Below are 24,944 nucleotides of genomic sequence, written 5' to 3' on the forward strand. Positions count from 1 at the left end.
TTCAGGTGTCCGCGATTCTTTCAACAGGGTCCTTAGGAGAGTTTCTTGCCTGCGTGGCTGTTAATGGATGCGATTTTGGCCAGAATTCTGGACTGCTTTATTTTTAGGTTGGGCTAGGAGGAAGTGTTGATCCGGTCCGAGTCACATGCCAAGATTTCCAGACATCTGCACGTGAATCACCTCCTTCTCCTTCAAGTTGGCTGTTTCAACATAATGTCTTTCTCCAGTCTTCACAGACTGTTAAAGCGAGAAGTTCGAGACACGATCCCGAAGAATGTCATGTTGAGGATCTACTTTGGTACACCAGTACCCGAAACATTTCAGATCAAAAGAAACATCTGGACCACAGCTCGCCTGCTTGACAGCCGATCTTGAAACACATCCTCTAAGCGCGTTCGTCCAATGGACAGGATTTGAAAGCCACCCTTTGAAACAACCTTCAAGGCTTGTTGCATAGCTCTCCCGGGCTGTCATCTATGCAAGCGCCTGGTGCAGAGCTTATTGGCTTAAAATAGAAAATCGGATCTGGGATGATCGCTGATGACCACCCATTGCTCCCAGACAAGCGTCCTCTGCTGGCGTGCAACTCGACCAGCACACGGCGATGAGGCTCGAGAGGTTTCCAGCGGCACACGGATCCCCAAACATATTGTCTCCGTCCAGTTGTTTGTCCCAGGACCCGCGAAACTCAGCTTCTCGCGCGTCTGGATCTTCGCAGGTCGAGAAATGGCCGGCTAATTTCGATATCATTCGTTCAAAGACCTGCGCTAAGTTCTGGAACAAAGGCATGAACTACCCTCACGGTAGCTCAAAGGTCTGAGCCGAACTGCAGTCGCGTTTGTTGGCCTCAAAGAGGGGGCCCATTGCTATTGTCGTGATTCATTCATATACTGGGAGTGTACCCATTTGGCTTTGTTTCCTTCCTATCGTCCTTACTCGCGAACTTTCCTTTCCTTTGACTGCTCACTATTATTAACCGACAATGGACTGCGTCCTTCAATAGCTATTGTCAAATAACTCCCCTACATAATATTCCATTCTCTCGCCGTCTACTCTTCTCTAAAATCTCGTTCCTTTCCAAAATCGCCAAATCCAAATTCTTCTTCTGCAGGCAGTCGACTATCACACAACTATAACAATCTTTCCAATCGCCGTGAGCCTTTTTACATCCTACACCTTTGACCTTCATACTGATACGAATTAGAAAATCTAAAAAACCGTTGAGATGTTCTCCGAATCCAAGCTCACCGGTGCTGGCTACATCACCTTGAACATCATCCGAGCCCTGAACATCATATCTCTCCTTCTGGTTGTCGTCGCAAGCTGGATCATGCTTGTTATGACTGTCAAGACCTCAAGCGTATGTGCCTTTTCTCCTCCCACTCAGCGATCTCCGGCTAATCATCCACAGTTCTTCTTCTTCGATGGTGTCTCCCATTTCATCACGAGTAGCATCGGTCTCTTCCTCGTCGTCTCCGAGGTCACACTCTTCCGCTCCTACTTTTCTCGTCACTGGCCTATGCTTAGCCCTGAATCCGGGTTTGTCTTCCTCGGACTCTCCATGATCGTCCTTGGTTTCAATATCCTGGGTAACCTCAATAAACCTGCTACCAGCGTGGAGAACTTGGGGCTACCAATGTGGAGGATCGTCATTTCATCTGGCATTCTCACAGCTATCATGGGGTTCTTCAATATCATTGCTGTAAGCTTCTATTACCTGCTCCTCCCCACCATGATCTTGCTAACAATCGGCAGACCTATGTCTTCTGTGACTCCAAGCTCGGCATCACCGGCCGTCAAGTCCGTAGCCACGGCGCTGCCATCCCCAAGGACCCAATCACCAAGACCTTCAGTCTCTCTAGCGGCTCCTCCCGTCGCTCAGTCTCTGAAACTCTCCCAAGCTACAATGCTCCTGCTCCTGCCGAGCGTCAAAAGTCTCGCTTTTCATTCAGACTGCCAATTCGCAGCTCTAAGGTCCCCATCTCGAAACCCATCATGCAAGACCCCGAGCAGTTCGCCAAGTGGGATGAGTCGAGAAGCTCGCCTGTTGCGCCAGGTCTCGCTGTTCAACGTCCACCAACTGCGCTTCACCCATACCACCAAGGCGTTCCGAACCCACCACCTCCAGCTTCGTCCAGATACAGTGTTATTAGCAACATGACAAGATTCTAGATGCAGAGACACCAGAATGGGGAGAATTTATATCAGAAGAAGGATCATTTGCAAAGGCGTCTGGGAGTTTATAATTATTTGTCTTGTTGTTTTTACCAAAATACCCGCTCCTTACGAAGCACATGTTCACACGTTGTATCCCTAGGTGCTTCGATTTCGAGGGTTGGCGCTACATTTTGAGGTGTTTCGGCGCATGGCTGGCATGATTTGGCTGGCTGGTGAAGGTCGGCTTTGAAGAAGACGAAGGCTCTGAAAAGAGTATCTGTTAATAGTATGACACAATAAATACAAAATCAAAAACCAAAGACTCAATTCTTTAACCAGAGTGACCATCTGAAAAAAGCAATACGGATCACTCTTTTACGTTGACTGATTTTGACTGATATGTCGAGTCATCCTCATCCTCATCCTCCATCAAGTCTCGCCCGATACTTATAAAGCTAAGCTCCACAAAAAAGCAACTCCGTCGACTTCACTCCCACCACCACCAAAATCCCCACCGCTCCCTTGTCCTACACATCTATGCTTCTCCCCCGACTCAAATATACCTCCCGCATATTCTCCCCAACCAGATATTCCAGTACACCGTTACGCAGATACACAATGGCGCCAGGTAAGTTCCGTCTGCTCTCCTAAGCTTCTTCCCACCGCCCATTCAACTACCCCTCTACTCCCAACCTCCCCCAAGCCAAGATGCAGAAGCAGAAAACCTAAGCTCACTCTCCTCCACAGTCCCCAGCGACACCCGCCCCATAATCATCTCCGGGCCCTCAGGCGTTGGCAAAGGCACATTATACAAGCTCCTCCTCGACCGACACCCCTCCCAATTCGCAACCTCGATTTCACACACAACGCGGGACCCCCGCCCAGGAGAGAAGCGTGATGTGGACTACTACTACACGGACATGGCGACGTTTGAGAAGATGATTGCGGAGGAGGGGTTCGTGGAGCATGCGAAGTTTGGAGGGAACAGGTATGGGACGAGTAAGAAGATGATTGGGGAGTTGACGGAGGGCGGGAGGGTGGTGGTGTTGGATATTGAGATGGAGGTTTGTGTTTTTTTGCCTTTATTGTTTCTCTGACTTCCTGTCTATTTGTGCCCTCTCTTGATTGTGGCTATTTTAATGCTTCTACAATCAACACAGCTAACATTCAATTTCCTAGGGCGTCAAACAAATCAAATCCTCCTCCCTCTCCGCACGCTACGTATTCATTGCACCCCCCAGCATGGAGATCCTCGAATCGCGGCTCCGAAACCGCGGCACGGAGAAGGAAGATAGTATCCAGAAGCGGCTGGCGCAGGCGAAGAATGAGCTGGAGTATAGTCGCGTAGAGGGTGTGCATGACCTGATTATTGTGAATGATGATCTGGAGGAGGCATATAAGAAGTTGGAGGATTTTGTGTTTAAGGGAGTTGTGGGAGGGGAGAAGAAGACGCAGGAGCAGAGTGCGAAGGATGGGGGGAAGGCGGGGGAGAGTGTGTTGGATTGAGGGGATTCGGGTGGATATAGATTCGGGGCATAACTTGGAGGTATTTTGGGAGAGGAGTTATGGTGGTGGTGTGAATAGATGGGAGGAGTTTGAGGATGTAGAGGGAGGTATTGGTTAATCTCGGTGCTTAGGTCCAGCATTTGAGCCATTGACATACATCATTGCACATAGAAGAATAGAAATATAGTCATACAGTTAAAACTAAATTTGAGGACCAATCCTCAAAGGCATGGTCACATGTCAGTCAAGAAAAGCGGTCAAGGCCAAAGAGTTCCAACCTCCAGGTAACCCTAGCTCTAAATTCTCAACATATCACACTCATTTTCGACCGGCACAAAGAGACGCACAGAGACAGCTGACTTTACTGATTAGAAAAGGAGTTCTCCATTGATTCCATATCCGTAGAAATGGAGGTCTGAGAAGGCTAATTAAGCAAAGGAAGAAATATGGGAAAAGGTTCAGAAGGGACACAAGAAAACATAAAGTAGAAAAGAGTAAAGCCCCGGCCATTAAACGCTCTCCTTGGCCTGCTCAAGGAAATTATGCCCCTTAGAAAAGTCGCTTTTCCCGAAGAGCTCCAGTCCAATCGTCTTGCTATCATAACAACCTGACGCCACAATCCTCATAACTCCCTAGTAGCCGTTCATGGTCATCCTTTGAGAATTTCTGCTCAGTTCTCTATCGGCTGCTGGGCTGATTGGTCGGGATCCAGCGTGACCTGCTGCGCTGCTCTCCTTAAGTGCAAGCAATTGCTTGGCACGGAAGGTCTCGTAGTGAATTTGCGAGGTGGTTTCGATCAAATCTTGGAGGTGGGTTCGGGTGAGGAAGTTTCTGAGGTAGACAAACTCGCAGTGGTTCTCATCTTCAACGTTGATGACTCCCCATCTGTTTTGGCGGCCACGGACTTGCTTGCCTCCAACAATAATTGACTTCTCAGATCCAACAACAGCAAATGGAATGATGTTCTGCTTTTAGTTAGTATGAGTTCTTTCCTCCTGCAATTGCATCCACATACCTTGATCTGAGCATTCAAAGCACGCTCCTCCTCGTCAAACTCATCGTTGTCGTATGGGTACATCTTAAGGTTATGGAACGCAAACTCCTCCTTTATGCGCTCCTTGAATGCGCTTCGCTCCTCGAGGGTCAGAGAATCGGACTTGGCAATGACTGGAACGACGTTGACAACATCTGAAAGCTTCTTCAACACAACAATATCAATTGGCTTCAGGGCATGGCCAGATGGTTGAATGAAGAACAAGCAGCAGTGAATGCGGGTATCTTGAATATAACGTTCACGCTGGGCTGTGAGTTCCTTTCGGAGGTATGCGGAATGTTGATCTTTAATGTACTTGACAATTGGGTCCCAGCATCTATCGTTGTTGACCTGGTCTCCGTAACCTGGGGTATCAACAATGTTCAAGCGCAGACGGACTCCATTTTCCTCGATAATGTGGGAGACGGTTTGAATTTCGGTTGTCGATCGTACAGGCTCGTCGGGGGTGAGTCTTCCCTTGGAGTCGATCAAGTGCGAGGCAAAGATGGTGTTAATCAGAGTTGACTTTCCGAGACCGGTTTGTCCTGTAGTAACGAACGTTAGACAGTGCGCAAATAATATACATCGTTCCGAGTTTCAAAGTGCTCTACATACCAACACAGATAACATTGAATTGGAAACCACGCTTCAAGAGCTTGCGCTCAATCTGCGATGTGATACTGTCGAAACCAACGTGGCTGCGTGGGTATACGGATTGCTGAGGAGCATGTCTATCCTGGATGGTTGCCATTGTTGCCAGATATGAACGAGTAACCAGAGATCTGTTTACGAGGTGTTCGGGATCGAAGAGTTTGGAGTTGCAGCGGTTTGAGGTGGGAAATTGTTAAGAAGGGATATCTCGCTGTGGTCTCTCCGCAAAATAAGTGTCGCGCTCCTGGAAAAGGGGAAGGGGGACATGAATGCCACTAGTCTCGTCTGAGCTTAAAGCTGCATGCACCCCTGGCGGCATCCGCGAAAGCTTCAAAGATTGTCCATCGGATGTGAGAGGAACAGCACCGAGGTAGAGCAGATATCGATTTTTGAATACCCTCACATCAACAGCCTCAACAGAGTGGGAGACTGCAAAAATGGCCGCAATTCATTCAACAACGTCTTCGATCCTCTCATCCTTCCTCCCACGACTCTCTGCAGCGTCAATCTCGAATGCGTCACAGTTCACTACACTCTACTCTCGACAATTATTTCTCCCCATCATCCCATCAATCGCCTTTGCGATTCCTTCCGCGATACATCTCAATGTGCCAGGTCTGTTAGAAGGAATATGGGAGTCAATATTGAAGGCGGTGCCGAAGAAGAAGACTTCACACATGAAGAAGAGGACGAGACAGATGGCAGGAAAGGGATTGAAGGATGTAACCTCTCTGAACAGATGCTCGGCATGCGGGCATCTGAAGAGAGCACATTTGCTGTGTCCATATTGTGTATCTGGTGTGTAATTACAGTCTATCCAGTAGAGTTTTGGGCTAACGAAATCCAGAATTGAAGGACATGTTCAAGGGGAAATCTGAGAAACTGGCCGAAACAACCAAAGCCGACAAGGAGGCAGATACGAAGTGATTACAGGGAGTGCGAAGGTGGAGGTTCGGTGTTGTATAGAAGGAATTGGAGGGAAGTCACTTGTGTTGCATAGCATTAGCACCAGGCGTTTTGGGGACTTCAGATGTGTCATGGAAAGAATTTCCGGTGCCCGACTTGTACAAAAATAAATGTACTAAAATGTAGAATGAGAATCTGCCATGATGAATCAAAAGAATATCCTACATTCTGTCAAGTTTTGTTTCTCAATATGGCTCTGCCATGCCAGTTTATGTTGACTTTCAACCCCGCCAAAGCTCCAACCTTCAACATCAAACTTGCGTTCTTCGACCACCACCTTGACATGCTCTCCAATTCCAGGTGACCATGGTAGATACCTCTCTATCTGATCTAACAACCAAAAGCTAATACGTACTAGTCGAAACAGTATCTCACAACCCACACGGTGGATGATGGTGTGTTGAAGCTACCCCTCCAAGCAAGCCTCAGCTAACCTCCCACAGCCCACATCACCGACATCTTCTCTCTGGCCGTTACACCCACACAAGTCCTCTCCGCCTCTGGTGCCTCCTCAATCAAAGTCCACTCCACACTCTCGCCCGACATCCCACTCGCGCAAACTCTCACCGGCGCACACAAGCTGGGCTGCCACCACCTCGTCACATCCCGCAACGGCAAGACCCTCGCCAGCGCAGGATTCGGCGGCGAAGTGAAGATATGGTCTTTGTCTGAAGATACGGGCGAATGGAGCGAAGAAGGCAAGATTGTAGACGGCAATAAGGCTGGTGAGATCTGGGCTGTGGCGTTGAGTGAAGATGGGCAGTTTCTGGCTAGCACGACGTATGATGGGAGGATAAATGTGTGGGATTTGCAGGCGGGGAGGAAGAAGATCAGAGAGTACGAGACGAAGGGGAGTTTTGGGCTGTGTATTGATATTAGTCGGGATGGGAGATTTACGGCAAGTGGGCATGAGAATGGTGGAGTTTATGTCTTCAATAATGATACGGGCAGGATGCTGTATTCGTTGCCTGGTAAGTCTCCCTTGAGCATTATTTTTTCTCGGCTGGAAAGGAATGATCTAACGACTTCTAGGTCTGGTCAAGCCAGTACGAACCGTTTCCTTCTCGCCAGCAGGCACTCGACTGGCAGCAGCAGGAGATGCACGTGTCATTGCACTTTACGATGTCCAGCATGGCGAGCAAGTAGCGAATCTCACAGGCCATTCAGCATGGATCTTCTCAGTGGACTGGAGTGATACCGGCGAGTATCTCCTCAGCGGATCATTCGACGGCAAGGTCAAGGTGTGGTCGATCGATCAGAGAACTTGTGTTGCAACACACAGTGAGACGGACAAGACCCTCTGGAGTGTAAAGTGGTTGCCCAAGACGGGTAGGAGTGAGGCATTTGCTACGGCCGGGGCGAATAGGAGTATCTCGTTCTATAGAGAGGCTACGGGAGGTTAAACGATGAGGCATGTGGGTAGAGATTGGCTGGCTATTGATAATGACAAAAACTTGCTACAGCATGTTTTGCATTGGACTGGAACTTATGGAGCATAGAAAGGACGTCTAGACCTGCAATCTAAAAGCTGATGCTGGCTTTTTGTTACCCTATTTCCCAAAGTGCCATCGATAACAGTGATGGAACAGGTCACAGATTCATGAGAGTCAGGGCAACTTTCTTGGCTGACAATTCATACGTCTCGTTTTTTAAAGATATTGTAGCTCCTCAAGTGTTGTTTTTCAGTTCTTCCTCATTGCTGAATACCTTTCGTATCTGGAGAACTGGCGGTCTTAAGCGAATGCTCTTATTTATGTCTTGGGTAAGACAAAATAGCTTCAAACTTCTACGACACTGTAGCGAGAAGATTTCATCAGATTATTGGAACAGGATATAGTAGACACGACATATTGTTATCACTGCAGATTGATCCATACACCACAAAATACAATGCAAGATGTTCATAAATCATGGGGACTTATCAGACCGCGTGCCCGGGCAGTAGACAGTAATGACCACCACTGTCATTGCACCACACAATTGAAGAAGGTTAGCCTTGTAAGGCGTAGGGTCATGCTCCAAATGGACTCGCTGTTCTGGATGATGGAGATGCTGGGATGGAAGGGCTAGGGAGACTCTCACTTGGTGAAATCTCAAGCTTGTTGTTGTGTAGGATCAGTAGCATAAATAAGAGGAGGTTTTGGTTACAAGTCATGTTGTTTTGTTGTTCTGGTCCAGCACCCTAAGCGAGCTATTGGAGTGATGAGTGTGGCAGGTGTTGGGACTTCAAAATCTGATGCAGGTGATCAAATGTAGCTTGCAGTTGAAAAGAGTGGGCCACACATCCAGCTCGCTGCATATTTTTGAAAATGAGAGGCAGAGTCTAAATTAGTTATTATTGTATTAACCAGTTAATGGAGTAGCTGATTTCAAGCTCTTCAGTTGCTGTCATCGACCACCTTTTTCACAGGCTCATCAAGAACCTCCTGAACCTCATGACTTCCCTCAAGTTCCGAAAGCACGATCCAAGTTGGGAAAATACAGAGAACAGTCATCCCAAAGTTTACACCAATACTCGCGAATCCGTTCGCATTTGGAGCAGTTTGCATTCTGTGACTCGTCAGCATATATCTTCATCGTAATTTCGAATAAGTGCACTTACGCCCATGCGACAGTCTGACCAAGTGCTTCAAACCCTCTCAGAATACCAGTGACGTGCGACAACGACGAGATATCAGTCGAGTACTGTCCCACAAGCCAGTACAAGAACTGCTGGAAAGCCTGTCCACCAAATGCCCAGAAGAAAACCAGGGCATATGACTTCCCAAATCCACCGGTGAACCAATCGAATACAGGCATCTCAGGTGCATCCATGAATTGCTTGAGGAGGATTGAAGCCCAAATCCATGTCCCGATCAAGACGGTGATGATGCAGGTGAAAGCGATCTTGGCTCGGGTCTTGATCTTGATGGACTGTCTGTCCAGGAGAGCAGCGATCAAGAAAGAGCTGAACACTCCAGAGAAATTAGTGAAGAATGACGAGAAGGCCCGCGATCGAACAGTGAAGTGCTGGGTCAAGAACGTGCTGTTGTATCCGTTGTAAAAGTAGCTGATGAAGAAAGCTGGAAGCAGGAGCAAGATCCGGCGGGAGGCGAGTTGTTTCCACAGGGCCTTGAACTCAGCGGCGTAGGTATCCTGTCTGTTGATCAGGACTTTCGTGCCGTCCTTTCGCCAGACCTTTGAAGCCGGGCTAAGCAGGAGCGCGATGGGGAGGCCGAGACACATGATTACAATGAAGACGATGTAAGTCGAACTTCCCACTGATCCAGCAGTTGATCGATTTGCGTTTAGACCCAGATTGATGGCTCCGCCTACGATTGGGCCCGATGCCTTGGCGGTCTGCCAGATGGCGAGGTAGAATGCTCGTTCTTTAGGGCTGGGATATCCGATAATGACGGCTGCTTCGGCGGCCCAGAAGAAGCCGGCTGAGATGCCGCAGATGGCACTGCCGAGTAACATAAACCATGTTGTGGGATAGACATTGTTGGTGTAAAGACCGGCTCCGTAGAGTGGATAGCCTATGGCACCGAGTGCGAGTGCGTATTTCAGGCCGATGCGGTTGTTGATTGCTCCTGCGAGAACGCAGACGATGGAGAAGAGACCATATACCAGGGCGTTGGCTGCAGATACGGCATACTGTTTTCATATTTAGTATCGAATTATCAAGCTAAATTGAAACTTTCAATTTGAAAGTATCGTTCACATAAACACGTCTGATACGGAAATGTCACTCACTGGCTCAGCAGCACCACCAGCACCTAGTCCTCCCAGCGCATCCCACATTCCTGGTGCTGTAAAAGAGACACCACTTGCTACTGCAATCTGAAATGGAACTGATCGATACCATGTTCTTTTCACTTGAGCGACCTGTGTCTCTGCAAGACCCGCCTCCTCTGAGCTTGTATCATTGTGCACTCGGCCGTCGACAGATCCATCGATTCCCATATTGAACAATCAAGTACAGTACAACGCAAATAAAGAATGCAGATAAGAATTCTATAAACGAAAGCATACAGAGCCCAATAGTGCCATTTTTAAGAATCAAGGTACCAACATACTTATATACCAACCTCTTCGCCAAGTGGCGTGCTCTCACACCCCATGAATGCGTTTGTCACGCAAACTGAGATTTTCGCATCTCAATTTTCCCATGCAGAACAGGTGGAAAAGTTTGTAGTGTTTAAACAATAAAAATGGGACTCTAAAGCCGTCATATACCGCGAGAGCCTCTTGATTCTGGTAGATGTAACTGATTCTGCATTGGCGCGGATGGCGTGCGCACTAGTCATGCTTGGATAGCTTCGTCTGTCCACTTTTAAAGTTGGGACTTGGCATGAACTTTGTAAGGCGATGGAAGACTAGGAGAATTTATGAACGTCCGGAAGGTTAATTATTAGTCTCCATCTTGCACGAAGAAAGCTTCTTGGAAAGTTTGCTTGTTGTTGAAGGTGGAGAGTTGGGTGGCGAGATAAGCGAGCTCATTTCCAGGCCCGATCCGGGCTGCAGGGTGAGACTGAATCATCTCCGTAGTATATTTCAAGAGCAGATCCCCATGCTCCAGCTACATCATATTTATCGGCGAGTCCTTACGAAGGCAATACCCGTCGGGGTAGACTATGCAGGAGGAAGACATCTGAGGCAGCCCAGCAATGGTCAATGCTTACAGGCTCCGACACCACGAATGTAAGATCTCTTCGACAAGACTTTTCCCTTCAATTCTTGCGGGCCCAAGGCTGTGCGTCTATGGAAATAAGTGAAGAAATTCGACTGCGCACAATTGTCGACCTCTGCATCGTGCAGACCTGTTTCTGTATGCAATAATAGGTAAATGATCTTGGGACCAGAAGCAGATCCATGATAATATTCGGATAGCTCTGTTTGAACTTCTGAGACACATAAAGATGAAGTAGACCATCTTCCTAAACATATTCTGTTGGAAATATTAGCACTTACACATACTTACTTCGAGGGTTATTCAATAACCAACAGCCAGCTGATTGTAGATCTAGCTTTCAACAATATAAGTTCCAGTGACCGAATATGGGGGGTCCAGTCTTCCACACATATCATGTTGCAGATGGCATAATATCATCGACGCCCAGAGCCCAACAAAGACTTCTGTTATCGTCCTGGATATAAGTAAGCAGCGGATTAGTGGCCATGACTCCAAACAATACTGAAAAGCTAATGGTTGGTAATGTGGAATCCGGAGGATGATAACATGACAAAACGTTCTTCTGCGGGAAGAACCGACAGTGGCAGGGTGAAAACACAAACCGCACCATGGTGTTCAGTGAAGAAGTAAAGATATGAGCCATCCTCGAGTTTCCGAATCGAGAAGCAATCGCTCTATTATCAAAGAAGTAGAACGTCAAATGATCATAAAAGGACAGTGGTCGTTGTAAGATAAATGGCAAAGAGCGGACGCAGACATCCAGGCTATGAAGACACTAGAACTGGCTAAGCAGGGCACACCCGTTCAGGCGAGGTATATGATTTGAAGGGATGATGTGCAGCCGTAACCATCGAGAGGATCGGATATTCGATAAGAAGATTCGAATCCTCGATATCAAGTCGTTGCTTCGGTCAGCCCTCTCTGAAGCACTCCAAAGCCTCTTAATCAATATTAATCTTCAAGCTCGAGGCTAACTTCAGAATGTTTACAACTGGCTGGCCCACAGATAATTAAGCAAGTATACAGTGTTGTATCTAGCTGCGAAGCTCTTTAATGACGCCTCTTCTTATCTGATCTGGGATGCGTTTTGTTTGCGTTGCTGTTGACATCGCAACCAAGGTCACACTTCCACTTCTTCCTGGTGGGGGTATACTGTAACCTTGTCGAATAAATTAAGGGTGGCGATACGAGTAATTGACAAGACGAAAACGGTCAATGCGGCTCCGTAACCTTATCCACAAAACAAGATGTATTCATCGAGTTCGCCTCAATCTTGCTTCCTTTGAAAACAAAGTACTGTTCTGATTCACGCATTGTTGTCATTTGTTGTCGTCTGATTAGGGCCAAATTTTGACAACCGCTAGCGTCGCCAAGCAGTAGCTCGAGCCCGACCCCATCTACTCAGCACCTCTAAGTTGTCAACTCTCCCGAGTCTCTCCTCCACATCACCTCCAGCACCTCTTCACTCCACAACACAACGCCTGCTGGAGGGCCTATCGTCAAAATACTGGACACCATATCGTGAACTTCACCAAGATGAACGTTCTGCTACCAACACATCCTTCGTCCTTCAGCCAGTACCCGCTCTATCACCACGACGCCCATCAAAACCTTGGTAGGCCGTGCGAATTACCGCTTCTGCCTCCTCTGCTAATGTGTGCCTTTCCTACAGCCTCTCCTCATACTCCATCCAGGATGACCACCCGAAAGAGAAAAGCCGACGACGACGGCCACGATGAGAGCATGTCCATCTCGCCCCAGGCATCCCCCGCTTTTGCAGCTCGTCCTCTGGCTCGCCCGTCAAAGAAAGTCAGAGCCAACGAAATCAGCGGTCGACCCCTCGCTCTCCCCCGTCTCCTCGAAACCCTAGATGCCGATTCTCTCCGATCCGTTCTCCAAACAATATGCGAGCGTCATCCCCAGATTGGTTCAGAGGTGGTTTCGTCAGCTCCTAGACCGTCCGTGGCTTCCACGGTCGAAGTTCTGTCTAAGTATCAAGACAAGTTGCGAGAAGCCTTTCCATTCGGTGGAAATGCTGGCTCAGACTATGCCTACAACCGAGTCAAGCAACAACTAAACGAGCTGATCGATGCCTTGACCGACTTTACACCTCACTACCTTCCTCCTAACGAAAACCAAACCACCGTATCCCTCACCTACCTAGACCACGCAACCAAAGTCATCCACGATCTCCCCGAGTGGGACAGCCAATCTCACAAACACCACAAAGATAACGCTTACGACGAGATCTCGAGAGCTTGGGCGGTTGTCATCAGTGAGGCTTCGAAACGTGGTGGAGGATTTCAATTACATTCCGGTGGATGGGATCAAAGACTATCCAAGCACAACGAGCAGAGTGGAGGACGTATGCAAGCTGCTCTTAATGCTCTTGGATCAAATCTTGGTTGGATGGGTGGGATGGGTGCTGGCTCAGGCTCGGGTTCCAACGACTCTGGATCGATCCGCAATCAATTACTGAATGGAACCTATGGTGCTAGTCCTGGTAATATGCCTGTCCGTGTTGGACTTTGGTAATTACGAGAACGAGAAGACACCCGTACATAATCATGCAGGAGAGAAGTGTGTCATAGCATGCGTGGGATTCCTGGAATAGAAGACGGCAGCTCACACCGCGGCGTTCTTGTGCTTATACGGTACTTAACCAAAGGCAGTATTTACGACTTACGACGATTCCCCTTCTCCTTGACTCGAGCTCGATTTTGGAGCATGCTTTGGGAGTTCTGGTTTCGCTATTGGGTGGATTCTATTTTCTGCATTTGGGCCTGTTTCCTTACTGGGAGGCTGTTATGTTAGGCGCACACTCTTTATCATAGCGAACTGGGTCGATAGCTTAGACTGCGACTACTGGGACTGGAATGGAAATGGAGCATATCAACTTAAGCGCTGAATTTGTGACCGAGCAAGAAAGGTTCATGGTATTTCATTGGAGTTGCTGATGTGTACCCCTCTCAGTGGCTTGACTCTAGTCTTCAAATCCAGCAAATGTCACCAATCAAACCCATAACATGTATCAATTTCTGATTATACATTTTAATTAGCAGGCAGCTTCCGTTGTCACAATAATTTATCTCCCAGGTTGTGCTTGTGACCACGAACTGGAGAGTTTTGCACAGCCACTGGAGAATGTGGCTAGTGACCCGTGACTCCGTGTTGATTTGCCTCCTGCCAACCTCACAACAAACGCGTTGGCAGCCTAGGGCCACTATCAGACGTGACGACACCAAGTATTATCAACCACCACAATCAATGTGAAATTGGAATCGCCTCTCCTTGCTCATCTGCCATTCTAAGATGCCTGCGTATGTCTAGAGACCATTGATGGCGACCTGGATGCTAACATAGATAGGCCTGGCGACCAGCATAACGCGACCGGGAGAGCAGCTTTGAACCCGTTCGAACCCATCATTCCACAGGTGTCTCCCTACACGGCGCAAGAAATTGCGACTTTACAAGCCCGTCTTGAGAAGCAATTGGGTCCAGAGTACATATCATCTCGGACAGGTCCTTCGAACCAAAAAGTACACTATCTAGCAGCGGAGAAATCTATCCAGCTTGCCAATGAAGTCTTCGGATTCAACGGCTGGTCCAGCCAGATCATGGACATCCAAGTTGATTTCGTGGACGAGAATCCCCAGACGATGAAAGTCAGCTTGGGATTATCCGTCATTGTACGGGTTACGCTTCGGGATGGTACATTCCATGAAGATATTGGGTATGGACATATGGAGAATGCAAAAGGCAAGGCAGCTGCTTTTGAAAAGGCGAAGAAGGAGGGAACGACGGACGGTCTGAAGAGAGCGCTAAAGAACTTTGGAAATGTGCTGGGCAATTGCCTTTATGACAAGGACTACGTCAAGGCTGTTACGAAGATGAAGGTTGGGTCGTCGAAATTTGAGCCGGATAGATTGCATCGACATGCTACTTTCGCACCGCAACCTAAGAAAGAACCGGAAATCAAGCAGATGGAAGAGAAACCACAGGCCATGGTTGGGAATACAAGCTTGAGTAGGTCACGGAAACCATTGAAACAGCTTCCGCTAATATAAATAGTATCGGAGGATACGCTCGAGGACGAATACGGAGGTAGGTTTCGTTCACCCCGTCTACAGCAGCCTATACTGACAACATCCAGATTTCGATGAAGCAGACTTCAGTGTAGCTGATCCAGATTCTCATCCAGACGAAGTAGTTGTGCCAGAGCCCCCCGCAGCAGCATCACATCACTTCAACGGTGCCCGCAATGGTAATGCCCTACCCAATTCTGGAATTCAAAACCAAAGCAGACCTCAAGTCAATCATCCACAGCCTAGAGCACCTCCGGGACGACCAACAGGTCCAGCACCACAAAACAGCAATCTACCACCACAACCCCAAACTCCAAACAGTAGATTCACACGAACTAGCAGCGGAGCAGGCCAACAATATCGCCCACAACCGGATGCAAATGCCCAAAACCGACCAATGCCACCTCCAAATCCGATAGCCGGACGAGTCCTCAACCAACCAAGTCGTAACGGTCCACCCTCCGCACCAGCATCTCCTGCCCGTCTAAATAAACCCTCCTCAAACGACAACGACATCACTTCCCTCCCACCCCAGGGGCAAGGTTTCTTCTCCGCCCGCGCTGCCCAAATGCTCCCCGAAGGAACAACCACAGACGGTGCTCCACCTCCCGCAATCCCAGCCCACCTACCAGTCTTTAACCCTCACGCCGAATCACCATCCATCCGCAAAACCCCTGGCATCGACCACAAATCCTCCAAACCGCTCACCCGAGACTTGAAGCACGTTCCTGGATCTAGTCAAGCTGTAGCTGCTGCTCCTGGTGCAGGTGCTCCAAGGCCCAATATCATGAATCCGCAGCTTGACAACACCAGGAGGATTGGAGCACCGGGGAGTCCGAGCCCGATGATGAATAATAGGAATTCATATAAGCCGCCTACGATAGCTAATAAGAGGCCGGTTGATTCGAGGGCGCCGTTACATGATTTGCCGCCGAATGGAGCGATTGCTGGTGCTGGTGCGGAACAGGGAGGTGATGTCAAGAGGCAGCGAATGAATGGTTAGAGGAGTGCTTATGGGTGGCGTTTGGGAATCCTCCGTTATCAGATTTTTGAACTTTTTTGCTTGGGCGTTTGCTGGGCGTACGGATGGGAGTTCAGATAGTTACTTAGCTTACCTACAGACATCTGGGAAAGGAGGCTAATTGCTCTTGCTGAAAAAGTATAATTGGCTTGCCTACTTTCTTTGATGGGATCAAAGGGCGCAGTGGAGGAGATAGAGAGAGCAGATTGCTCAAAGAAACCAAGAACGGCGAGCAAGCTATTAGCACGATTGTCTGGCTTGTGAGGATGGAAAACGAAATAAAATAGATTTTGTAGCTTGACTGGAATGGGAGAGTTGTCCAGAGTGCATATACACATCTCATATAACCGGCATCCGTCTCGCTCACTCTTTTCATAGGGTGAACTTGTATGCTTTTTGAATATTCAATATTTTGATTGTGCCCGTCTATGTGTGGATTTGTAGACCTAGACCAGCGCAGTTCAAGTTTATAAATAACTTGAAGTTATTTCAACTGGCTGAAGACACAAGCTCTTACTGTCTGTCGAGGAAAACAACCCCATTCTCCCAACGCCATCCATGCACCTGTCCCCATGCGTTTTGATTCGTACTAACCAGAAAGAAAAAAATGCAGATGCCTATGACAGAACCCGGGGCTCATGCTTCGTAATCTCAAAAGTCCATTTCCCATTTACTTGACGATGAGAACAGCACTGGGCGCAAGACCAGCTTCCTTCAACGTCTTCGAGAAATCAACACCGCCGGAGAATGTCTTCTTAGGATACGTCATAGTGAAGCTCTCAACCGGAGCTCCACCATTCTCTCCCTCCAAAGCCTGAGCAACTTCAAAAAGTGTTGTCTCCACGGGGAAAGTCTTCATCACAACCCCCGTGGCAGTCTGTAACCTCAATCTTGCCTCGGTAACTTCCTTCTTTGGCGCTGCAGTACCGCTCGAACTGGCTTGTGCTGAGGCTGCGGCTGCGAGTGTTGGGTCTGGTGGAGGGGCGCGACCCTCGCGTTCTGCTTTCTGGGCTTCGGCTTTGAGTCTGCGGGCTTCCTTGTTGGCTGCTATTTTCTCTTGGATTCGGCGCTTTGCGGCGAGGTCGTCGACTTTCTCCTGGCGTTTCTTTGCGGCGGCTTTGATTTGTTCTTGTTTGGCGAGGTTCTCCTTTGCGTCTTGGACTTCTTTTGTGGACTTCATGCGGATTTTCTGGAGGGAGATGGTTAGCAGCTTCCTTAATGGTGTGGTTTAGGCGGAGAAAGTGTTGATGTGTAGGTTTGTAGGTACCTCATTCGCCTTTGCTTCTTCACGATCTTGAATAGCTTTCAGCGCCTTCTTCGCCGCAGCCTTCTCCTTCAGTTCCGCCAACTTCGCCTTCTTCTCCTCCTCAGTCAACGGCGCGATTTCCTCTGTTGACTCCGCGAACTGGTCGTGGCCACTACAACCCCGCAGTCAGCACCAGGTCTACCCCTCCATCCGTATTCGCAGTAGTGGGGCATACATACGTTCGTTCCCCATGAGCCTCCGCCTGTGTCATACTCCGGAACTTCTTTTGGCAGACCTCGCAGACTAGGGATTGTGCGACTTCTCCTTCCTTTAAGGGTGCGGGTTCGATGCTTGGGTTGGTCTCGTCGTCGGCTGCGGCGGCGGTGATGTCTTCCCAGGATTTGTCTTGGTTGTCTTCGAGCCATTGTAACGCTGGGTTTACTGCAGGAGATACATGTTAGCTATGCTACGATAGTATACAGCATGAGGAGCTTACGAGAACCGGTCTTCTTCAGAGCTAGCTCTGCTCTGTCCTTGTCGAAGCCCATGTCCAAGAGGACTGATAGATCACTGTTTGCCATCTTGGATACTGTTGAAGAGCTTGTGGATGTTCTTTGCAGAGAATTCGATTTTTGGAAGATATGATATCGAGTATGTAGAGCACGAGGAGGTACTTGTTTTTGAGATGGCGAAATTTATGGAAGGGTTCCAGCGTGGAATGGAAGAGAGTCTCTCGGTCTCGTCTCCACGATCAAGCTAGTCCGGTCAGCTAGGCGCACGCGCACCCCGTGAATGACGTTTTAGCGAGGAACCACCCAAGAACCTGGTGGAGCAGTCAGCCCAACCAGCCCAGCCTGTCCAGCCAGTGAACAGTCCCGGTTCCCGTCCCAGGCCCAGTCCATGATCACCACCATCCCCGACGGAGACGAGCAACCAACAAGCAAGCAAGACACCACCACAAGACAAGACAATACACCACGCACAAGTGAATCATCTCCGTCACTCACCACAGCTTCTCCCTTTGACTCGGCACCTGATATACTTGTCCTTCTTTTATCTCCTCGATCAATCGCTTCCGACTTCATCCTCCGCCAGTGTGTCTAGCTAGATCCATCGGTACATATCCGCGACAACATACTTGGTTTCATACAATTACCAAGCACTCTGCCAACTTCCCCAACTCTCTTCAATCCGCCATCATGTCCGTCGAAATCGAGCCCACCGAGCTTGCCTTCACCCGTATGTACTCTGCCATGATACAGATTGGCACAAGGGGATCTGACAAAGCAATAGGGCCTTTTACCACCGAGGTGTCGCAATCGCTCAAGATCAGAAACTCCAACCGTACGCCTGTTGCCTTCAAGGTATGCGATCATCTATATCTCTTGCGCGAGTACTTGTACACCACATGCTGACTTCTGTCCGATATGCAGGTTAAGACTACAGCCCCTAAGCAGTACGGCGCACTCCCCCCGCATACATAACCTCGGAGCTATCGTTGACAACGATTACAGATACTGTGTCCGTCCCAACTCCGGAAGAATCGAGCCAGGAAAGGAGGTCGAGGTTACTGGTAAGTGGGCTCTTGCGCCAGCCAGGTTGAGGAAACGTCTCTCGATGCTTCGATGCTGACAGTTTCCCCGCAGTTCTTCTCCAGGCGATGAAACAGGATCCTCCTTTGGATATCAAGTGCAGAGACAAGTTCCTGGTTCAATCCGTTGCCGTTACTGCCGATAAAGAGTTTACCAATATCCAGTCTATCGTAAGGATCGCAGACCTTATCTGCCGGGGATACGTACTAACAGGACACAGTGGCAGCATGTTGACGAGGCCGAGAAGTCGAGTGTTCAGGAGAAGAAGATCCGGGTTGTCTACCTCGCTCCAGGAAGTGGTCAAGCTGCTGTTACACCCATGAAGAATGGCGTAAATGGTATCTCGAACCACTCTGTATGTTTCCCTGTTGCACATGCAAGACTGCGCTAACATATACTAGGTTGATACTCCCGAGTCCGCCCCTCCAGCTTACAGTAACCAACGCTCCCCATCTCCAGAAGAGACCTATACCCCCGATACCCGCCGGTCTACCATTGGAACAAAGCCAGATACCGATACCCCAATAGGAAAGTCACCTGCCTCGAACCTGGCATCTTCGATCCCAGCAGCAGTCAGCAATGCCGCCCCCATGTCCTACGAGGAGATGAAGGCCAAGCTCGCCGAAGCCCAAGCTACAATCTCATCATACGCACAAGAAGGTGGTCTACGGATGCGCAAGGTAGCCAAGGGAGAGACCAGCAACGAGACCGTCAACAACTTGGCTCACCAGGTCCAATCCAGCCAAGGTGTTCCACTACAGATCGTTGCCGCCCTCTGCTTAATCAGCTTCTTGCTCGCCTATGTCTTTTTCTGAGCCGCATCTACTTTTTTGGGGAGTGTAAAATAGGGCGGGGCGTTGGTTTTCTTTTGGAGAAAGCAAGTAAGACACATAGGCAGGTAGACGCAGAGAGGTCAGTCAGACAGACAGACAGGATGGAAGGCAGGCAGGCATTTTGATTGGGTGGCCTAAAGTACGAAATCAGCACTACGGAATCACCATTCTGGCTTTCTTGTACTTCGTTCTTCTTTTCTTGAGTCGTGGAATGGAATGGATTGGAATGACTGATCTGATTTACCTGATCCAAATGATCTGGCCTGCGTATTGATGGATATGAGCACAGCATCTTCCTCCACGCGAGTAGTAGTTCCTTTCTTCTTCTAATTGCGACTACTTTAAGTGTGTGCACCCAAGACGCTACCGATGAAAGAAGACTTTTCCTATAAATCAACCCAAATCAAGTCTTGTATTCTATGCGCTGCTTTTTCAATTATTTCTTTCGCTGCTTTATATACGACGTTGTTCCTTCTATATTATGTTTGGCGTAAACAGGTATAACGAAGAGACAGCGAACTTGGTAGAGAGCTGTGAGTGATAGGCCTCGACTTGTGTAATGCCGTGCCACGCCTTCAATTCAATGGAATATCATTAAACAAACAAGAGATGTCTTCATCCCTAGCTTAAATATGATTTGATGGTCTATGTGATCAGAATAGCAAGTACTCGCCCGTAGAAACCTAAATAGACATACATCTCCCAGCCTATCAGTCTATGAAGGGCGGTAGTTCGCAAACTGGGAATGGTTGGAGCTGCTTGCTGTATGGCTTGGGCATGAAAGAACTTGAGGATATATGTGATGAGCAAAATGGAGGGAGAATCTCAATTTCGCTGCTATTGAGCACTGTATTACGTTGAATACGGAACTTGGGGGAAATAATGTCCCGAAATATTCACTTCCTCCACCTCCTCCCCTCAGGCAAACGAAACCACAACGTAGAAACTGTAACTTCCAATTCCCAGCCACAGCCTCATATTCAGTTTTTGTAGGCATGTAAACCTCCTTCTCCTCCCGAAGGCCTAAAGAAATCCATAACCAGCTTAGCACTCCTAGAGCCTACGCATGCCTGTTTGGTGTTTGGTCATATCGCGGATCTTGTACTGAGGCTTAGAAAGTGAAAGAATGTTGACAGCGTCTAATCCTGTATCAAGGAGACTTCATGGTAGCCGGGTGAAGAGATGCAGGAGTATTCTTGTAATCGATAATGCTGTTTATTGCTGCCATTGTGGTGCTTGCTGTCGATCGAGGAGCAGAGTTGTTGAGATGACAGTGGATACTGGAGTAATCGACAAGCAAAAGAAACTAGAACAGTCTATCTAGTTTTTTCAATGGCGTATATTTCTCCTGTTAAGTTTGCGAACTAACAGAAATTTCAGGACAGTGAGCTGTCATTGCAGACGGACGTAGATAGACTCAACTCTCCACGTCTGGCACCTAAACCTTCCCAAGGGGCAAAACTTCTCTTTGGTCACTCTAGGATATGCAGGAAGGGTTTATATATATCTATATATATCTATATATAGCATAGCTGCTAGATGCGGAGTGTTTTGTCAAGGTAGTGAATTTGATTCCATGCGGTGAGATGTCAATCCGGTGAGATGTCAATCGGAGGCATTAAAAGTGTAAGCGGTAATCGCTCGGGGCCAAATCATCTCAGTTCGAGGCATCATCACATTGAAGTGCTTCTATCAGTACGAGCATTTAAATAAGCTACGCGATGTGTAGAAGGTACAGTTGCGAGATCTATGCAGTATCAATTCATGGGGAGGAGTATTGTTGAAACTTGACTTGGTAACAGTAGGCTGGATCTAGAAGGCTGTCAGTAAAACATTGATAATAAATACACTTGCTGCCAACGAATTGATCCAAAATCAATGTAAACTCAACGAGCTTCTGCAGTACCCTCAACCGATCCTCACCTCCCCTTCCGCTCTACAATCCAGCCCTGGCGACCACGTAAGCGAAGGCCAGACTTACCACTTCTAGCTACCCAAATAATCAAAAACCCAGCATCGACAAAACCGTGGGCGGCCATATCAGAGGTTCAGGACAAAGCGGTTCGCATACGACTAACGGCGGATTCGAAAGCGAATCGGAAAAAAAAACGTATTCAATTACGTTTGTAGATTGGAACCTCACACGCATCCGAGTGTGGGCTTCCAGTTGAATTTTGCTGTTTTTCAATCCTTATCGTTTGGACTTTTAAATGGATAATGGGTGATATGAAAGTTCTGAAAGGATTCGGACTTTTTTTGGTGTTGTTTTATTGTTGATGTTTTTGTTGATTTTTGCCGATAAGCGAGATGGGAACTAGCAACACAGCAGGAGTGCGTCTGCAATCACGGAAGCCTAAATTGGAGGCTGCCCTTCTGGTAAAGTAATTGATTTAATCTTTCTCATGATATACCTGTTTGAATGGATGTCACTGTTGACTGTTAGGAAAAGTGTCCCCCTGACTCCATCATGGGAATTCAACCGACAGGGTTACACATTGAAGGAGGGTGTCCAGCCACAGAAGCAGCCGAGTGCGGGAAAAGGGAACCATGACAGAGTTCTATGGATCGTAGGGTACATGTTAGGGGTCTCGATTGTTTGGGAAAAGGGTGTTATAGAACATCACTATGGCCCTGTATGAGCGAGACATATGTGCTGGGATGGCAGGCTGAGTGGCCGAGAGTGGAGTGAATATTTACAGACGTTTTCAAGGACGTAAACACGCTCATGGGTCGTAAGTTTGGTCTGGAAATGGTATGATCTCACGAGCACAAGTCACAAGCATTCAAGAAGTCACAGTAAAAGCCAAAGCAGCAAGAACACCAAAGGCGATGACAAGAGTATGTCATTGAAAATCCAAACCCAAAAATCCCACATATCCCGCATATCCTATAGTGTAAATACAACCCAAAGTGAAGGAGTGTGATGGAGAAAATTGTCTCCCGCGAAGCAAATTCCGATGATCATGCCAGACCAAAACTCCCAAAAAGGAGATGTGTATGTGAAGCCGAGCACCAAGTGTGTTGTGAGTGATCAGAAACCAGGAATTACCATCGCAGCCATTCCCGGAAAATTGACAGATAAATACATGAACGGATCCTTCATCTGATCCTCCTCCCAAAGCCCACCTAGAGGGACGTGATGACAACCAAATTGTCGATGGCATTGCGCTTGACCATCATGGCAAGGACAGTACCATAGTTCTTCTCGGTGATGATGGTCTCGCCATTGTCAGACCAGCCGTTGCCAGCAAGGCCGTTCCAGTTGACCTTGAGGGAGACGATCTTGTGGTCGTCGGTCCAGACGCACTGACGAAGGTAGCTACGGACCTTGGAATCGCCATTCTGAACAGTCTTGACCCAGTGCTTGATCTTCTCGCCGAGAGTAGCGTAGTCCCAGATGGGGTCGATCTTCATGACTTCGTGGCCGGTGGTGTAGGAATCGCAGCTGGGCTCGGCGCAGGCTAGGTGACCGAGATGCGGGTGAAGAGACTGGCTCCATCGTCTTTGGGGAGACGACGTTGCCACGTTCCTCGACCCACTGATTGAATACTCCTGGGTGTGGTTGCTGGACGGAGTGACCGAAGGGGCAGCCATCTTGTCGTTGAAGTTTGGTGACGTCGGGGCTGTAGAAAACGTCTGAGCAGGAGAAGGTGATGAAGAGGGAGGTGATTGATCGATGATTTCAGGTGGTTTTGGTTTGATGTGGAGAGTGTGTAGTGAAGTGAAGGTTGCTCTGGAAGTTTGAATGCAGAGGCAGATGCTGGTCGATGTCACTTTCAAAAAGGGGACACCTATCATATAGGCCCCAACCTCCACCATCGCTGCTGGCAGAACGGCAGAGACGAATGTGCTGACAAAGTTCTAGACAATGAGAAGCTAGAGGCGAAAGGATAAAGCGTGTTTGTTGTCTCGCGAATCGGTGAAGAGCTTGTCTGCCTGCGGACTGTCATTCTTTCATCTACTTTCATGATACCAACTAGACAAGTTTGCTTCTGCTGGATTTTGTGACTGTAGATTTGGCGTATGAGAAATGTAAAGGAAAGTCCGAAACAAATACATGCTCCATCCCGACGGCTTCTGTACTTACTGCATGTGCACCACTTTCTGGCTTATACAATGTCGGGCGTGAGAAGCCAATTGATGAAGGGGTCTGGAATGAACGACAGGTTTGCTAGTTGTCACTCCTCAAAGTTGAATTGGTCTTCGACACGGTGAAAGAACAGGACAAAAAAGTAAGATCTGTAATGTACCGGCGGGCCCCAGAAGCTGCTTGGTACCCGCAGGCAATGTACATCGACATCCGAATGCTGTTAGGAGGCTTCTCCAGCAAGCTCATACCAACCAAGTAGAAGCTCAAGAAGACATTTGAACTAACGAGACACGTCTGGATTTTGAGAGGCGCCCGCGCGGAATCTTACATAGCCATGCACGAGAGCAGCAGGGAGAATGTACCACGATGAAGGCAGGGCTTTTCTCCCTGCGGCAAGGCGAGTAATGAAAGCCCTGAACCATTCAAAGATTGAAAGACGGAACCAGGGAGAGAAGGAGCCACTCGACACTTGTCTGATTGAATCGAGCATTCAAACTTTGGCTTTTCTGGAGTGTGCCTGGTATCCAAGAATCAACATCGTGTGTTCCCAGAAGAGCAAAATACCGTTTGTAAGTTGAGGCATGCAAATGCATCACGTACGCGCAAACCAGGAACTACGTCTTTGGGGTATCTTGCATATGCCCGCCACAATCCGCCCCCATAAATGCCAGCATAATTGTTTCAATCATAACCTTCGAATCCTTGCTGAAATCGTCCAAGTTCATTCTGCGTGCTTACCCACTCCTCACTCTGCAGGTTGTTCATCTTCTCCTTTCTGAGCTTCTTTGCATCCTTATGCCAGTCGCAAGCAAATTCGCATTCCGGGACGTCTTTCTCGCCGAAGTATTTCGTGATGAGATGATGGCGGCAGGTATCCACAGTTTCGCAGTAATCAACAAGCTTCTGCAGACTCTTTGCTCTTGCCTCCAAGTTAGAGCCTTTGCCATCCTTGCTCAGCCGATTGTATGCTCGATCCCGGTCTTCACGACTGTAGTACATGATGCATGCGCTCGCTTTGCCATCGCGGCCGGCTCTACCAGCCTCTTGATAAAATCCTTCAAACGACTTCGGAAGTTGCCAATGAACGAC

The 24,944-nt window shown here is 48.3% G+C and overlaps 11 protein-coding genes across 11 annotated transcripts; 7 read left to right on the top strand and 4 right to left on the bottom strand.

Moving 5' to 3' along the window:
• Window positions 1–1,225: 1,225 nt before the first annotated feature.
• ONS95_003627 (uncharacterized protein) lies at window positions 1,226–2,172 on the top strand (the record flags this gene model as incomplete). Its single annotated transcript, XM_058496946.1, has 3 exons — window positions 1,226–1,360; window positions 1,412–1,702; window positions 1,756–2,172. 3 exons carry the CDS (start codon window positions 1,226–1,228, stop codon window positions 2,170–2,172), a joined length of 843 nt encoding a protein of 280 aa, XP_058352889.1.
• Window positions 2,173–2,775: 603 nt separating this feature from the next.
• On the top strand, window positions 2,776–3,663 carry ONS95_003628 (uncharacterized protein; the record flags this gene model as incomplete). Its single annotated transcript, XM_058496947.1, has 3 exons — window positions 2,776–2,785; window positions 2,905–3,221; window positions 3,337–3,663. 3 exons carry the CDS (start codon window positions 2,776–2,778, stop codon window positions 3,661–3,663), a joined length of 654 nt encoding a protein of 217 aa, XP_058352890.1.
• Window positions 3,664–4,295: 632 nt separating this feature from the next.
• On the bottom strand, window positions 4,296–5,447 carry CDC10 (cell division control protein; the record flags this gene model as incomplete). The annotated part of the gene is made up of 3 exons (XM_058496948.1): window positions 4,296–4,628; window positions 4,679–5,241; window positions 5,312–5,447. The coding sequence occupies 3 exons, from the start codon at window positions 5,445–5,447 to the stop codon at window positions 4,296–4,298; spliced, it is 1,032 nt and encodes a 343-aa protein (XP_058352891.1).
• A 337-nt stretch (window positions 5,448–5,784) lies between these two features.
• Window positions 5,785–6,274, top strand: ONS95_003630 (uncharacterized protein; the record flags this gene model as incomplete). Its single annotated transcript, XM_058496949.1, has 2 exons — window positions 5,785–6,145; window positions 6,195–6,274. 2 exons carry the CDS (start codon window positions 5,785–5,787, stop codon window positions 6,272–6,274), a joined length of 441 nt encoding a protein of 146 aa, XP_058352892.1.
• A 345-nt stretch (window positions 6,275–6,619) lies between these two features.
• On the top strand, window positions 6,620–7,716 carry SKI8 (superkiller; the record flags this gene model as incomplete). The annotated part of the gene is made up of 4 exons (XM_058496950.1): window positions 6,620–6,622; window positions 6,672–6,708; window positions 6,757–7,284; window positions 7,346–7,716. 4 exons carry the CDS (start codon window positions 6,620–6,622, stop codon window positions 7,714–7,716), a joined length of 939 nt encoding a protein of 312 aa, XP_058352893.1.
• A 912-nt stretch (window positions 7,717–8,628) lies between these two features.
• Window positions 8,629–10,744, bottom strand: ONS95_003632 (uncharacterized protein). The gene is made up of 3 exons (XM_058496951.1): window positions 10,049–10,744; window positions 8,916–9,949; window positions 8,629–8,863 (listed from the first exon to the last, which is right to left on the bottom strand). Exons 1-3 carry the CDS (start codon window positions 10,256–10,258, stop codon window positions 8,692–8,694), a joined length of 1,416 nt encoding a protein of 471 aa, XP_058352894.1. The 5' UTR covers window positions 10,259–10,744; the 3' UTR covers window positions 8,629–8,691.
• A 1,780-nt stretch (window positions 10,745–12,524) lies between these two features.
• STS1 (Tethering factor for nuclear proteasome sts1) lies at window positions 12,525–13,523 on the top strand (the record flags this gene model as incomplete). The annotated part of the gene is made up of 2 exons (XM_058496952.1): window positions 12,525–12,603; window positions 12,661–13,523. 2 exons carry the CDS (start codon window positions 12,525–12,527, stop codon window positions 13,521–13,523), a joined length of 942 nt encoding a protein of 313 aa, XP_058352895.1.
• A 777-nt stretch (window positions 13,524–14,300) lies between these two features.
• On the top strand, window positions 14,301–16,076 carry RAD52 (DNA repair protein rad52; the record flags this gene model as incomplete). Its single annotated transcript, XM_058496953.1, has 4 exons — window positions 14,301–14,308; window positions 14,356–15,014; window positions 15,060–15,092; window positions 15,142–16,076. The coding sequence occupies 4 exons, from the start codon at window positions 14,301–14,303 to the stop codon at window positions 16,074–16,076; spliced, it is 1,635 nt and encodes a 544-aa protein (XP_058352896.1).
• Window positions 16,077–16,441: 365 nt separating this feature from the next.
• Window positions 16,442–18,058, bottom strand: ONS95_003635 (uncharacterized protein). Its single transcript, XM_058496954.1, has 4 exons — window positions 17,837–18,058; window positions 17,580–17,781; window positions 17,362–17,512; window positions 16,442–17,283 (listed from the first exon to the last, which is right to left on the bottom strand). The coding sequence occupies exons 1-4, from the start codon at window positions 17,919–17,921 to the stop codon at window positions 16,765–16,767; spliced, it is 957 nt and encodes a 318-aa protein (XP_058352897.1). The 5' UTR covers window positions 17,922–18,058; the 3' UTR covers window positions 16,442–16,764.
• Window positions 18,059–18,539: 481 nt separating this feature from the next.
• On the top strand, window positions 18,540–19,747 carry SCS2 (phosphatidylinositol-binding protein scs2; the record flags this gene model as incomplete). The annotated part of the gene is made up of 7 exons (XM_058496955.1): window positions 18,540–18,579; window positions 18,634–18,704; window positions 18,774–18,796; window positions 18,855–18,913; window positions 18,987–19,102; window positions 19,153–19,287; window positions 19,334–19,747. The coding sequence occupies 7 exons, from the start codon at window positions 18,540–18,542 to the stop codon at window positions 19,745–19,747; spliced, it is 858 nt and encodes a 285-aa protein (XP_058352898.1).
• Window positions 19,748–22,891: 3,144 nt separating this feature from the next.
• Window positions 22,892–23,584, bottom strand: ONS95_003637 (uncharacterized protein; the record flags this gene model as incomplete). Its single annotated transcript, XM_058496956.1, has 1 exon — window positions 22,892–23,584. One exon carries the CDS (start codon window positions 23,582–23,584, stop codon window positions 22,892–22,894), a length of 693 nt encoding a protein of 230 aa, XP_058352899.1.
• Between the last annotated feature and the right edge of the window lie 1,360 nt (window positions 23,585–24,944).

The sequence above is a fragment of the Cadophora gregata genome (genome assembly GCF_030347475.1).
Source record: "Cadophora gregata isolate MNR1 chromosome Unknown scaffold_13, whole genome shotgun sequence".
Taxonomy (NCBI): Eukaryota; Fungi; Ascomycota; class Leotiomycetes; order Helotiales; family Ploettnerulaceae; genus Cadophora; species Cadophora gregata.